General features: G+C 35.8%; 1 protein-coding gene and 1 pseudogene across 1 annotated transcript; both read left to right on the forward strand.

Moving 5' to 3' along the window:
- Positions 1 to 1,797: 1,797 nt before the first annotated feature.
- On the forward strand, positions 1,798 to 2,637 carry LOC116134600 (putative F-box protein At3g25460). Its single transcript, XM_031420285.1, has one exon. The coding sequence runs from the start codon at positions 1,798 to 1,800 to the stop codon at positions 2,635 to 2,637; it is 840 nt and encodes a 279-aa protein (XP_031276145.1).
- Positions 2,638 to 6,918: 4,281 nt separating this feature from the next.
- LOC116134601 lies at positions 6,919 to 11,308 on the forward strand (annotated as a pseudogene).
- Positions 11,309 to 14,758: the final 3,450 nt, after the last annotated feature.

Genomic DNA, 14,758 nt, shown 5'->3' on the forward strand with positions numbered 1-14,758 from the left:
GACCCTACTCGTACACTCGGTCGAATGCACCGAACGCGCCCATAACTAGGCTTATCTTCGACTCGACACCCTGGCGTACCCAACGCCCCGACAACAACAAGAGCTATACCATTCATTCCCGAGAGCACAAGGGCAACGCGTTGATATGTTTTACCGATCAGCCGAGAAGGTCGACCAGTGGTACCTCAGAGCCGAGCCTACTCTCTAAGCTAAATCCTCCTTAACTTAGAGAGTGTGGGGCAAACTGTTAGGGCAAAAAAGTGTCCCTGGCCTAACTAGGCCCAGAGACGTACATACCATTATCCAAGCTGAAAGCCTAGGCCTAGGCCTAGGCCCGATGCGGCCCAGGCCAGAATTCCCCAGATGAGGCCCATTCGGTATGAAGTACAATTGGTCCGTATCATTGGGACCCGGGCCTCCTGATCCTAGCACACCTTCTGGGCTTATGGTCAAATTTGGAGCCCACGGTCACCTACGGATCACACTCCTACTTGAACTCCGATAAGGCAGTCAAGTATTATCCCAATTCCTCCAAGGTCCGTATCCGAGTCATGCTCAGACTCCTTTTTACGCCAAGATAAGAGGGCCAAAGGATACATCCCTAGGAGGAACGATTGCTACGAGGACTCCTAATCACAGTCACAATTTAAACAGAGGCCAGCCCTCTCACAAGACACAGGACATTATACCTTCAAACCCCGGAGTTCTCGCTAGAGAACTTCGCATTATAGCCGTAGTCATAGTCCTCGACTAGACTTCTGATAACCTCTCTACTCCCTAACCCTCACTAAATTAGCCTCTTTCAGCCTTGCTGACTTGAGCGTCGGAGTGCCTATGGCAAACACTACCCCGGTGCTTTCCGTCGCTTCACGTTTGTTTCTCTACGTGTGCAGGTGCAGCAGATTGCTAATGGCCTCAACCTCACGGGATCAGTCCCTCTTTCCGTACTAGATTTTTACGTCTACAGTAATGGCTAGGTATGGCTTCCTCTTCCCCTCTTATGCTAATAAACTCTTTGATTAATACTAGTTTGATCAGTGAACTTTGATTTCTGGTTCATTTGTTGTTATATTAATTGTTTTCTATACTTGTAATTTTATTTTTTGTTGGAGTTATCAACTACTTTAGCATTGTTGTTTTACGTAGACACATTCGGGGGTCTCGTTGCCCGGTCAACTCTTTATGTTATTAATTCCTTATTGGGTTGGGCTTAGGAATAGAAATCCTTGTAAAACTAGGTTTTGTCACTTAAACCTAGTATATAAACATATTTTTCTCTTATTATGAGTATGATAGCAAATCATAGGGCAATTCATTCATTGTAAACGAGAGAGAGGCGAGGAAATATTGTAATAATATTGACTCGGAACGTCCATATTGGGTAAACCAAGGTAAATTGCGTGTGTTATTTTTTCTGTATTTATTATGTGTGATTTGCTTTATTGTTGTTTTGTTCTCGTTGCTGTTCTATTTTGTTCAATTTCGCTGTTTCAAAGAGTTGAGGGTTTGCGGTTTAATTTGCATAAGACTGTGTATATATCTTGATAATTTTTAAGCATATAATGTTTTATCATTTATTTTAAACCTTCTGTTAATTGAAGTATGAACATATTTAAAGTGTTTGTTAAATTCTTAATTGTTAATTTAAATCTTGGTTTTGATTTGTTGCTTTTTGGGTAATTTGTGAAGTTCAACTTCATTTGGGAAAGGTCAAGAGAAACATATATAGAGGTGAAAAACCTTTCTGGAAGAGAACTAGAGCCGAATGTTTGCAGAGTCAGATAGAGAGGTAGACAAATGAAGAACCCTCAGGAAAATAAAGAGATAGATGTACTGCCTGATCTTCCTGAAGAAATTATCTTCGAAATTCTGAAACGAGTTCCAGCTAAATACCTTCATGAAAACTTTAGGTACGTATGCAAAGGATGGAATAATTTAATCTCTAGCAGCATGTTCATAGCCCAGAATACTCCACAAAACAAATCTGGAGTGCTGATATCAGTCCCTACCACTGACATTAAATGGCCATCGAAAGTGGTTCAATACCAAACCAAACTACTGGAGATGGATGATAAGGTGCTTGGCTTCAAAGTCAGTAATGTTGATATGCGTCGAATGGGAATGATTAGGTCCAGTTGTAATGGTCTAATTTTAGTAGATGATCCGAAACGAAGAGGGGTGTTTCATGTTAAGAACTTACTCACCAAGTCTTGTCTAACTCTCCCTAAATGTCACTCTGGTTGTCTACACAAAGCTTGTGGCGCAGCCTTGGGGTTTGACACCTGTAAACAAGAGTACAAACTGGTACATATGTATGCTGATGGTTATGGGTTTGAGATATTTACTTTGGGTTGTTCTGATAATGCCTGGAAAAGGGTTCCAGGACCATTCAAGTATGCATTTGAGCGACCCTTTGACATGGAAAGATTTAGATGGAGAGATCCTGTGTCCATAAACGGGCGAATTTTTCACTGGTATGTTGACTCAAATGACTACATTATATCTATGAATATAAGCGATGAAATATCCATCAGAATGTATCTTCCAGATTCTGCAGGGAAAACCAACGAATTTAGGTACAATTTATTGGAGATGGGTGGAAATCTTGCGTTAGTGTACACAGTTTCAGATACCTAACTTGATGTATGCATTTTGGAAGATTTTGGTGGACAATAATGGACCAAGAGGCATAGCATAATGGCAGAGTCAAAAAATTATACGAACTTCAAGTCGTCTTCAACCTACAAAACTTTGCCAAATTTTCTGTTTTTAGTTGCTGTGGCAGCCATGAGAGATGGTGAGGTACTGATGTTTAAGTACCAGAAAGATGAAGGCAAGGTCGCAGATTGCTCATATTTATATGATATGAAGCAAAGGCAGTTGAAAAAATTCAGGATGAAGATCGAATCTGGAGGCAAGTTCATACCCCACAGAGGCAGTCTTATCTCTTGGGATAATGGGTAAGAGCTATTGTTAAAGAGACCACTATCAAGCCAGACTTTTATTTTTAATTATTTTATAGTAGTTCCATTCCTGTATTGCTCTTACCCTATTCTAGTCCAATGATTTTCTGGGCTTTCAGCATTACTCTTGGGCTCTGCTGTTGGGCTTGTTTCTTCTGTACTATTTTAAAAGCCCTTTTTGATTATTTATTGCTATGTTATAGGGGATATATATTGTTTGTATAAACAATAGATTTAAAGAATTTGAGGAAATATATTGTTTTTATAAGCTTTTAAAAACTAAAAAGTTTCTGAATATGGCAATGCAAATTTATTTATATATTTTTTTATTTAATATGAATCTCAAAATTTGTTATAAATATATTTTTTCAATAATTAAAATTAAATAGAGGATTTATTACATTGTTTGTATCTAAAAGGCTGAATCACCAAACATTTAATATAGACAAGGATGAATAATGTTACAACTAAATGCCATTAATTTTCCATCTTATCCTTTGAAGCAATTTATTAAATTTTTTTTTTATAATCTAATAATTTTTTATAAAAATTTAAAAAGAAATTAATTTACTGTTCTGCCCTCAACATGCCCGCTGCCGCCACCATGAATGATAGTTACTATTTGGGCTTCGACGACGTTGACCCGTGGTTAACCATTTTGTTTTTCATTTTTTATTTAATAAAACGTAATTTTATATTTAAGTTGAATAAATTTATTATAACATTTAATTTAAATAAAAATATTTTAAATTAGGAAATATTTTTGTCTAATTAATTTTTAATATAAGGTATACATATATAATATTCTAAACTTGAGGGTAATATAATCCTATTCCATTCCTTAGTTCCTTTTCCAATCCCATCCAATTTACAAGCAAACCCCACCTTATTTTGGATCCGGGTCATAGGCAAATTCCATAAACCGATTGAGTTGGGATTGGTTCCTGGTCGGACAATCGAACTGGCCAATCCAGTCTGGGTTTCTAATCATTGAATAATTCTCTTTGATCTTCTGCTTAATTAACACTAGTTTACTCTGCATTATTAATTAGTGATCTTTAATGTTTATGGTTTAAAGTCGGATAATACTGTATTTGTTTTGTATTATATTGACTTCTTAATACCATTTTTCAAATTGTTTATTAGTAATTTTGTATATTCATACTGGTAATGAGCTTATGAAATATAATGCCTTTGTTTATGTTTGCATGAATTTGTAGCGTTGATGTATGCCACGTCCAAATACATAGTAGGTGGGTTCCTAGCAATATATATGGTCCATTTTGGGCTTTGTAACCCGCACGGTTTTGTCCTGAAAATAAGTCTCTTGATGGTGAGGGTGACCAAAACCCTCGTCTCATAATCAATGTGGGACTTTGACACCAACACAGGGGGTGAGTGGCCTACGCCCTCCTTCTAGCGCCAATTGTTGATGAGCGTCTTTGGGTGATGAGAGTATCCTTGTGCTATAAAACTATAGAAGTGATAAAGGCTCTCATCTCCTAACCGATGTAGGGCTTTGGCACCAACATGTAGGATTAAATTAATTTCTCTTGTTAAAATAATTAACTTTTTTTTTTTAATATATTGTTGTTTAGAATTATTTCGAAAAATGATGTATACGATAAGCATTTTTTTTGTTGTTGGAAAACCTTTGGATTAACACATCAATTGTTGCAATTAACTCCAAAAAGTAAACATCAAATTATTTTTATTCAGAAATTTTTGTTCGGTTGCTTTGGATTTTTATTTTTATTCATAAAATTTTATTTCAGTTGCTTTGGACTTTTATTTTTATTCAGAATTATTAGAATTTGATAGATAATATTGACCCTAGTAAAGCCATGGGTTTCCAACTTACCCTGCCGACCTTACTTTCTCTTCTTTTCTTCTTGTTAAAGGCCGCGGCCGCTGCAAGGGTTCCTCTGTGAACAAAATTTAGGGTTTTAGATCACATTTTGGATCTCCAAGCTGATCGTACGTGATGTTTAGTGGGCTCCTTTCTGGGCATTCTGTCTGGATCAACAGCTATTGGTGTAGGACCTGGTTTTATTTTATTGATGCATGTATCGGTTTATGTTTGAGATTTGGGTGTAATAAAAAAATATTTTACCATTAACAAAAGCATAATCTTGGAATAAAATGAGGTTTCAAAAATTAAACAGACATGTCAATATTGCACATGATTTTATGAGCTCTAAGTCTAAGATGAGGTTCAAAAATTAGCTTTTATGGTGCCAATTCAGCAAACAACAACAAATGGTGTTTTATGATAATTAATAATTTGTGTGTTATTTATTTATTATTTATTTTTTTGGATAAACCCCCCATAATTGTCAATTGGCATGAATCTTCACCAGTCACTTCAATTCTTGTATTTCCCAATGGAAGCAGGCATATCCCAAGCTCTTTTTATTTTTATTTTATTATTTTTTAATGAAGTATAAAAAGTTGGTCAACTCGATCTTTGACAAGAGAGCTGGTCACTGTACCCAGTGTCCCCCTTTGACAAAGTTTCTCCACAGACCACAAAACATCAATCAACTTTGAATATTTTAATTCGAAACGTTGAAGCAGAGCTTAAAAGTTAACACCAACTATTCAACACCCATTAACTTACGTAATTCAGCAAAGATCCCTACCAACAATAAAAACAAGGGGCCAACTAATGAAGATTTTTGTATCTAAAAATTGTGTCTTTTTTTAAAATTATAAGAATTCGGCAAACAAAAACAAGATAATTATTAATCTGTGTGTCTTATTTGTATTATGTAATCAATGAAACTTCGACCGGTTAGTATATGAAATTCTCGTATCTCCGACAACACTTCTATTTTCAGTCCAACAACTATAGGCAATAACTTTGAGATTGTTATAGTTAGTAATAACTGGGGGGGTGATTGTAATATATTCAGATCGGATGCGATGTTTTGTGGGCTCCTTTCTGGGCATTCTGTTTGGATCAACATACATTGATGTAGGCCATGGTTTTATTTTATTGATGCATGTGTCAATTTGTGTTTTTATTGGCTTTTTAAATATGTAATCCGGCAACCACAATAAGCTGGAGATTATTTTGAATTCCATGAACTATTATTAATCAATGGCATAGCTATATACTGGTAATGGTGATTCGCTTCGCTGTATGAATTACTTAGTATTGTCCTTTGAATCTTAATTTAATCAACAAATTGATTAAGTTAAGAAATAAATGTGATACGTTTTCATGACTTGTGTTTGAGATGTGGGTTAATCAAACAATATTTTACCATTAAAAAAAGCATAAATTTAGAAGAAAATGAGGTTTCAAAAATTAAACATAGATGCCAATATTGCACATGATTTTATGAGCTCTAAGATGACCTTCACATTGATAAAGATGTGGTATAATTTAGAAGTTTGAAGATTAGATTGAATAACCCACTATTGACCCAGCATACGTTATTGAAATATATGGTATATTTCAATTGGCATGAATCTTAATCTGCATTCTACTGTCCCATAACAAAAATGTGATATAAGAAAACTACGGTATAGATATTTCAATTGGCATGATTCTTAATCCACCAATTCAAGCGAATTTCATAAATGTCAAAATTGTCAAAGTTTTTCCACAAAACATCAATATCAGCACCTATAAAGTCAATTGATAATATTTGGAGTGATTCACATGGGCTATTTATGTATCTCATGATGTTAGCACAGATGATTAATATTTGTTTTATTTTTTACTTTTAATCCTTTTTTTCTAATTATGTCTTAAAGCATCATATATTGTCATGAACAAATTAATTAAAGTGAATTGGACCAAGTGAAGATGAGACTAAATTTGAATATTTTTAATTTCTAAAGGCAGCTGCTGTCATAACTCTTTGAAAAAAGACTAGCACCGACTGTCTCTTGCCTATAAAAAATGCTCACCTGGTATCCCAGAGCAGGTGGTAATTAATCAGGAATGGCGCAGGTTTTCTCCAAGGTTTTATCCCCCACAGACATAACACGTAAATTGGCTTTACCAATAAAGGCTTTCAATCGTTTTCATTTTCCGGAAGGTGTTAACTACGTTCATTTTATGGTTACAGATTCAGATGGAATACGGTACAACTTTCGTTTGGCCAAAAGAAACTCAGGTAATTATTCCAAGCCTGAAATCACTAGTGGTTGGCGTCAATTCGCTCGCAATAAAGGTCTTCAACCTGGAGATATGGTCACTCTTAACGTGCAACAAGGTGAAGCTGGTGCAGTGCACTACACAATTAAAGTGACCAAAATGATCGGTTATTTGGTCGTCGTATATATGAAGCTTGAGTGGCTTCTTTGAGAGTTTTCTTAATTTATTCCGATTGGTTGGATTGTCAAGTGCGTTCCTGTTGCAGGTAAACCGTTTTTCAGCTATCTCACGTCTCAAGTAATGGAATAGTGCTTCAGAATTAATGCAGATTATCGTAGTTCAATACTGTTTAAGCAATATTTCTTGAACTTTTAAGTTATAGATATTAATTATGGGGTTAATGTCCTTTTGTTTTTAGTTTTTTTCATTCAAGAATGGCAGTCATGATGTTTTGTTTAGGTCATAAATAGATAAATAAACGGCTTTTTTCTATTGCCTTAGCTTTTTTTTTTTTTTTTTTTTTGTCTAAAACTTAAACATTCAGTTTATCTGCCCTAATTAGGTCTAGTACTCTGAATGATATTGTACTCGTTTAAATATACAAGAGTTTGTCGACACTATCAAATCACATCTTGAAACGGCCTCTCTAAATTGAAGTGATAATTATTCTAGATTATAAGAATTCAGCAAACAAAAACAAATGGTGTTTAATGATAATTAATAATTTGTGTATTATGTCGTCAATGAAACTTCGACTGGTTGGTTTCTGAAATTCTTGTTCTCCGACAACCCTTCTATTTTCAGTCCGGCAACTAGACAATAACTTGGGACACAACTATGAGATTGTCAAAATTAGTAATAGCATAATGAAATCGTGGATCATTAGAAGCCATATATCAGACACGAAAAGGACAGAGTCGTTTGTTTTTTTTATTAGATCAACCAAAAATTTCAAAGTAGTAGGGCCCAACGAGTCTTTTATAAAGGCTTTAACCTGGGCAACGTACGATCACCTTGCTCGCAGTTTCACCTTCTCATTTTGAGTGAAGAAATCATGGAAGATTCAACTATGGGAGCAAGAATATTGAAGAATCAAGTTAAAGAGAAAAATCTGATTATTTGGTTAAGATATATGGGTTGATGTGAAGCAATCATACTTTATAATCTCTCCTTATATCCAATAACTGATGAATTATTCAATATAGTTGTGTTATTGTAGGCAAGTTATTATTCAAATTTTGCAAGGATTTAGTCTTGTAATTCGTGATACTTAGTCTGTTCTTGTATTTATTTTAAAATATTAAAAAACCTTGTATATAATTATTTGAAAATAGTATTTTCTTTATGTATTTCATAGGGAAGTTAAGTCTTTTAAGTCTCAGCGGTCTTTTGAAAGTATTAGATACTTTCCTAAAATTATTTAAAGGACTCCTATAAAATATCATAAAATCTCTCTACAATATCCAAAAACACCATTAAAAAAAAAAAAAAAATTTAAATAATACCCTAATAAATCGCGAACTGAACTACTCTATACCCTTAAAAAAAAAAAAAAAAAAAAAAAAAAAAAAAAAAAAAAAAAAAAAAAAACCTCTAATCAATTTTTAATTCCTTTCTTAATAGAATGTTGGGTTGTTTTAAGGCACATATGTACTTGAAAGACATATATTTTGTCTTTTAGTGCTCTTAACATATGTCCTAAGTGCACACGTGTAGGACAATTCATACACATTTATCTAATTAAATTTTTTAATTTAAAAATATTATCTATTTCCATTCACTTATCAATCTTAATTTAAAGGAGTTAACGAGATGTCACCGCCGACGATTTTTTCCCTTTTTCGGTCGATCTCGACATTCAAAATCACTTCTGAAACTACCTACATAATCCCCATCACCTCCTCTACAAAGTACAAGCCTCCATTTGCCGTCATCACTCACCATTTCCCATCACCACCTCCATTCGCATGGTCGACTCTTCAAGCCTAATTTTCGGTCGATTTCTTTGCCAGAAATTCACCCAGACAACACCATCACACTTCCCACAACCCACTGTACAAAACCCTTACCTCCATCACCATCCTTGCTCGTTGATCGGTGCACGACCTTTCAAATTTTTAAGCCAATTTTGGGTCGTTTTCGGTGTTGGAAATCGTCCCTTCCACCACCAATCAACTCTCTGGATCTTCCTCTGCAAAACCCCAACATTCCTGATCTCGTTTGGTCACCAATCGCCGGCGATTGAAGCTTTCCCACCCTATGGTTTTTCGAGTTTTGATAGATTAATTGGAATTAATACGTTCAGTTTTTATGTTTGTTGGGTTGAAAACGATTGAGGAATGTTTATTTGCAGTATTTGTGATTGTTTGTTGATTTTTTGGTCACCGACACTCCCCAACGCCAATGACAATTGCCAACAATGGAAGAGGCTAAGAAGAGAAGAAAAAAGAGAGGGGGCTTTTTTAGGTAAATCACTTTATTTCCTACCCAAATCAGAGGAAAACCTAATATTTAGACAATAAAAGAGTATTTTAAAAGTTTAAGGGCGAGAAAGTGTTGATGGGCCATTTTTCGGGTGGGAACATGTTGTTAACTCTAATTTAAAGGTATATAAGGAGTTGTTGTCTTGGGAATGTAACTTATAATTTGGTGACCATATGAGTTGCATTTGCTTATCCTTGTTTACAACTTGTTTGGTTAAACTTATGTATTAACTAAAATTATATATAAATTTTTAATTTCAAAAACTATTTTCAAAACATTTTTATGTTATTTGCTTGTAATTGAGAAAGAGCTTATAGGTAATTAAATAAGGTGTTTTATGTTTTGTTTCGAAAAACTTAAAACTTGAACTTCTTATATAAGCTCTTTTTGAGCTAATATAATGTGTTAAAATGTAAAAATAAGATAAAATAATATTAAATATCATACTATTTTATAATTTTATTTGATATTAAAACACTATTTTAGTAATTTAAAACTATAAGGCACTTGACATTTTTTCAACCAACTAAAATAACTAATATTTTTTTATATTAAATAAACCATCATTCTTGATAACTTTTTGCTGTATAATTGAAGATATATATCATTTGTATGGAGACTTGGAAAAAAAGTTTCTACATATGGTCAACCAGAGTTATATGTTTTATCTATCTACTGTGAATCTTAAATATAATTTCTAGTGTAGTCTAGAGGAAAGAGTCCCCACGGAGCATTATCGTAAAAGGGTAGTTTGATACCCACAGAAACAGCCTTATCTGTTGGAGAAAAGAGAATATCAAGCTAGACTTCTCCATAGAGTCATGGTTGGTTTGTCATCTATCATTCCTTCTTGTGAGGACCAATTCTTGAGTGTTTATTTTTTGTGGCAATTGTGATCAGAAAACTTTGATGTTAAACTAAAGGTATAAAGTGTTATTATCTTGACAATATAATAGATATATACTTTGTTTCACTGTTGGCTTCATCAGATCAGACTCTCTTTCACTGCTGCCTCTACATCACAGCCCCACCAACTTTCATCAGTCTCCGGTTCCTCCAAGCCCCATACGGCAAGCACCACCGTCTCAGGTGGGGACCCACCATGTCACCACCGTTGGCGTGGTTTCTCATGGAAAGCCCCATTCTCTGGCTCACTCTCTTAATCTTCCCATTTGGTCGCAACTTCAACAACCCCAAATCTTTCATTCTCATGTCCCCTTTTCTCCTCCGTTACTTTCACCGCACATGCATCTACCCGATCTGACTTTATCTCAATAACACCTCTCACAAGAGCGGCTTTTCGGTCACCGTGGCTCTAATGGCATTTGGGTTTAATCTTTTGAACGCTTATTAACAGGCCAGGTGGGTGTCTCATTATAAAGATTACGAGGGCGATGAAGGGCTGCTGTTTTGGTGGCGGTTTTTGATTGGCTTGGTAATTTTTATAGGTGGGATGTGGATTAATATTTGGTCCGATAAAGTATTGGTGGGGTTAAAGAAACAAGGCGGTGGATATAAAATTCCAAAGGGAGGATGGTTTGAGTCGGTGAGTTGCCCAAATTATTTAGGTGAGATTGTGGAGTGGTTTGGGTGGGGAGTGATGACGTGGTCTTGGGCAAGCTTTGGTTTTTTTCTATACACGTGTGCTAACTTGTTGCTGAGGGCACGTGCGAATCATAAGTGGTATTTGGACAAGTTCAGGGAGGATTATCCAAAGGGTAGAAAAGCTGTTATCCCTTTTGTGCATTGAGGGTTTTTTGTTTTTATTGTTTTCGTTAGTTTCTCTTTTGTTTGTGTGAGTTTGTATGGTAATTTCAAATGTTTTAAGTGTTGTAAATACCTCTCACTGATTCTAAACAAACACTAACACAATCAATCAATCAATCAAAGCAGAATAAAACCAGATCCAACACACAGTATTTACCGTGGTTCACTTGTTCAATATTGAACAAGCTACGTCCACGTTGAGCTCCAGAATATAGATTTTCGTTGCACTTACTATTATTATTAGGAACGTTTACAACCACTCAATCACTCTTCCTTTACAAGATTCCCTATCAAGAACTACCCAGACCTCAGATTAATACTGGTAAATCTATAACCCAAACAGAGAACTCAACACCAGATTCTCAACTCCACAAAGAAACGCAACTCTAATGGGCTGATTATCAGCAGATTTACACACACACAAAATCCTATTCTTGAACCCTAACCAAGTAATTTGGCGAAGATTACAATCGAGAGAGAGAAAGACTGCTGTGAATGGAATAGACTTCTGCTTTTATAGGTTTGACCAGTCTTCTGTTTTCAGTCATTAGATCTCTTTCGAACCAACGGTCGCGATGCAGATTAAGCTTAAGCTAATACGATAGTGTATAAGGCTTCACTTATAATAATCTCCACCTTGAAGCCTTATCCCTTCCTCAGACAACATCATACAGGTGCAACAGGCAATTCATATACTCCTTCTCAGCTCTGTGAGTTCAGTTGATGTGAAGAAGGTTCAAACAATGCTTGAACTTTGCAACAGTTACAACTTTTGTTGCCATATCAGATGGGTTTTCTTCGGTTGGAATTTTTAGCAGGTTCATGCTTCCTTTTGAGATTTAATCTTGGACAAAGTGATACTTAACATCCATATGTTTTGTCCTCTCATGGTATACGAGGTTCTTACTTAGATGGATGACACTTTAACTGTCAGAATACATAGTCATAGTTCCATCCATCAAGTTTGCCCCTTTCAAGATCCCCTGTAGCCATATTGCCTCCTTGAATGCATCAGTCACTGCCACATACTCAGCTTCTGTTGTGGATAGTGCTACCAATGGTTGAGGCTGGGATTTCCAGTTGATGCAGTTTCCACCTAAGGTAAAGTAGTAGGTTGTGGTGGACTTCCTTGAATCTCGATCTCCTGCAAAATCAAAGTCCACATACCCAACAAGATCAAGTGTACGGGTTCTTTTGCAAAAATCTAATCCAACATGCATTGTAGTGTTAATGTATCTTAGTAACCATTTTAAAGCAACCTAGTGTTATATTCCTGGATTTGACATAAACCTACTTAATAGAGATATTGCAAAGGAGAGATCAGGCCTAGTGCTTATCATGGAATACATAACATATCCTATGGCACTAGAGTAGGGTATATTTTCCATTTTAATCCTATCTGCATCAGTTTTGGTGGACTGCATTTTGCTTAATGTAAAATGTCCTGCTAGAGGTAAGTTGACAGGTTTAGCATTAGTCATCCCAAACCTAGATATTAGTTTCTGCAGATATGGAAATTGATGAAGTTTCAATCTATTTGATTTTCTATTCCTATCAATCATCATCTCTAAGATCCTTTTTGCTGACCTTAGGTCTTTCATATCAAACTTAGTGCTCAATTTTGCTTTTAGTTCATCTATGTGAGATTTAGATTTGCTTATTAACAACATGTCATCTACGTACAACAGTAAATACAGTGGCATGTTATTTGTACAGGCAAAATAAAAGCAGCTATCATATGCACTCCTAATGAACCCAATTCCCACTATAAATGAGTCGAACCTCTTGTACCATTGCCTAGGAGATTGTTTGAGTCTATATAAGGACTTATGCAATAGACAAGCATGATCAGGCAAGTTTCTATCCCTAAACCCCATTGGTTGACTCATATATATTTTCTCTTCCAATCACCATGCAAAAATGCAGTTTTAACATTCAACTATTCCAGTTCTAAGTCATAATCAGTCACTATAGCTAGCATTAGCCTAATTGTTTTATACTTAACCACAGGAGAGAAAATTTATGTAAAATCGATACTTGCCCTTTGTGTGAAGCCCTTTGCCACCAGTCTGGCTTTATATCTTGGAGGATCAGTGCTTTTTAAGCCTTCTTTTAGTTTGTAAAGCCATTTGCAATCTATTAGTTTCTGGTCAGCAGGTTTTGGGACCAAAGTCCAAGTTCTGTTCTGTTTTAGGGACATCATCTCCTCCTTCATGGCTTCCATCCATTTTTTACTGTCTTTTGAACTCATAGCTTCGTGTATGTCTCTGGTTCAGTCCTTAGTGTATCTACCCTAACAACAAGGGCAGTGTAGATCAAGTCAGCATAACTATATCTGTTTGGGGGCCTTATCTCCCTTCTGACTATGTCTCTTGCTAACTGGTATTCTGCCAGGTTGTCATTCTGGTCTTCATCATTGTTTTTAGCTGATCCTCTTCTTCATATTGGTCCCTAATGTTTGGCAGTGTGGGACTTTATGGTTCAGTGGCTTCAGATTGTTCAGACTGTTCTATCAGGATTGGTGGCTCTACCTCAAACTGAGATCTCTTTGTTTGATCAGACATTTCAGGATCTGTTCTTGGGTAACCTGCATTGTCAGTAGAAGTTTTGCAAGGAAACATGGTCTCATTAAAGACTACATCGAGACTAATTATGACCCTAATTCCTGGTACATCTCTCTCCCACAACCTGTAACCTTTAGTCCCTTCCTAGTACCCTAGGAAAACACATTTAAAGGACCTAGGTTCTAACTTATCTTCTCTGGTGTGTGCATATGCTGCACACCTAAAGACCCTTAGGTGGTTGAGATTTAGTCTCCTCCTTGACCATTTCTCTTCAGGGCACTTAAAACCTATTGAACTGGATGGGCTCCTATTGATCAAATAGGCTATTGTGGTTAGAGCTTCTCCCTAGAAGGTTTTGGGTAGCCCAGCAGTGAAAAGAAGACACCTGACCCTTTCTAGGATATATTCATCCTCTCTACAACCCCATTCTATTATGGGGTTACCCTGACAATTCTATGCCTTAGCACCCCCTGATTTAGGCAGTAAGTATCAAACTCTAAGTTACAGAACTCCAACCCATTATCAGTCCTAAGAGTTTTGACTTTTCTATCTAACTGTGTTTCAACTAGGGTTTTCCAACCTTTGAACTTCGTTAAGGCTTCATCCTTAGTCTTGAAAAGGTATGCCCATACCTTCGTACTGTAATCGTCCATAATGGAAAGGAAGTATATGTTCCCTCCATGTGACTTTACTTTTTCTGGACCCCAAAGATCTGCATGAATCTAGACACTTTGCAGCAAGGTGAGTTCCTTTGTGGAAACTCATCCTATGCTATTTCCCAAGAATACAAGTTTCACATAAATTTAAAGTATTTACAATGTCATTACCAAAATAACCCTGCTGTTTCAATGCATTCATACCATTTTGGC

The sequence above is a fragment of the Pistacia vera genome, unplaced genomic scaffold (genome assembly GCF_008641045.1).
Source record: "Pistacia vera cultivar Batoury unplaced genomic scaffold, PisVer_v2 Contig29, whole genome shotgun sequence".
NCBI classification, from domain to species: Eukaryota; Viridiplantae; Streptophyta; class Magnoliopsida; order Sapindales; family Anacardiaceae; genus Pistacia; species Pistacia vera.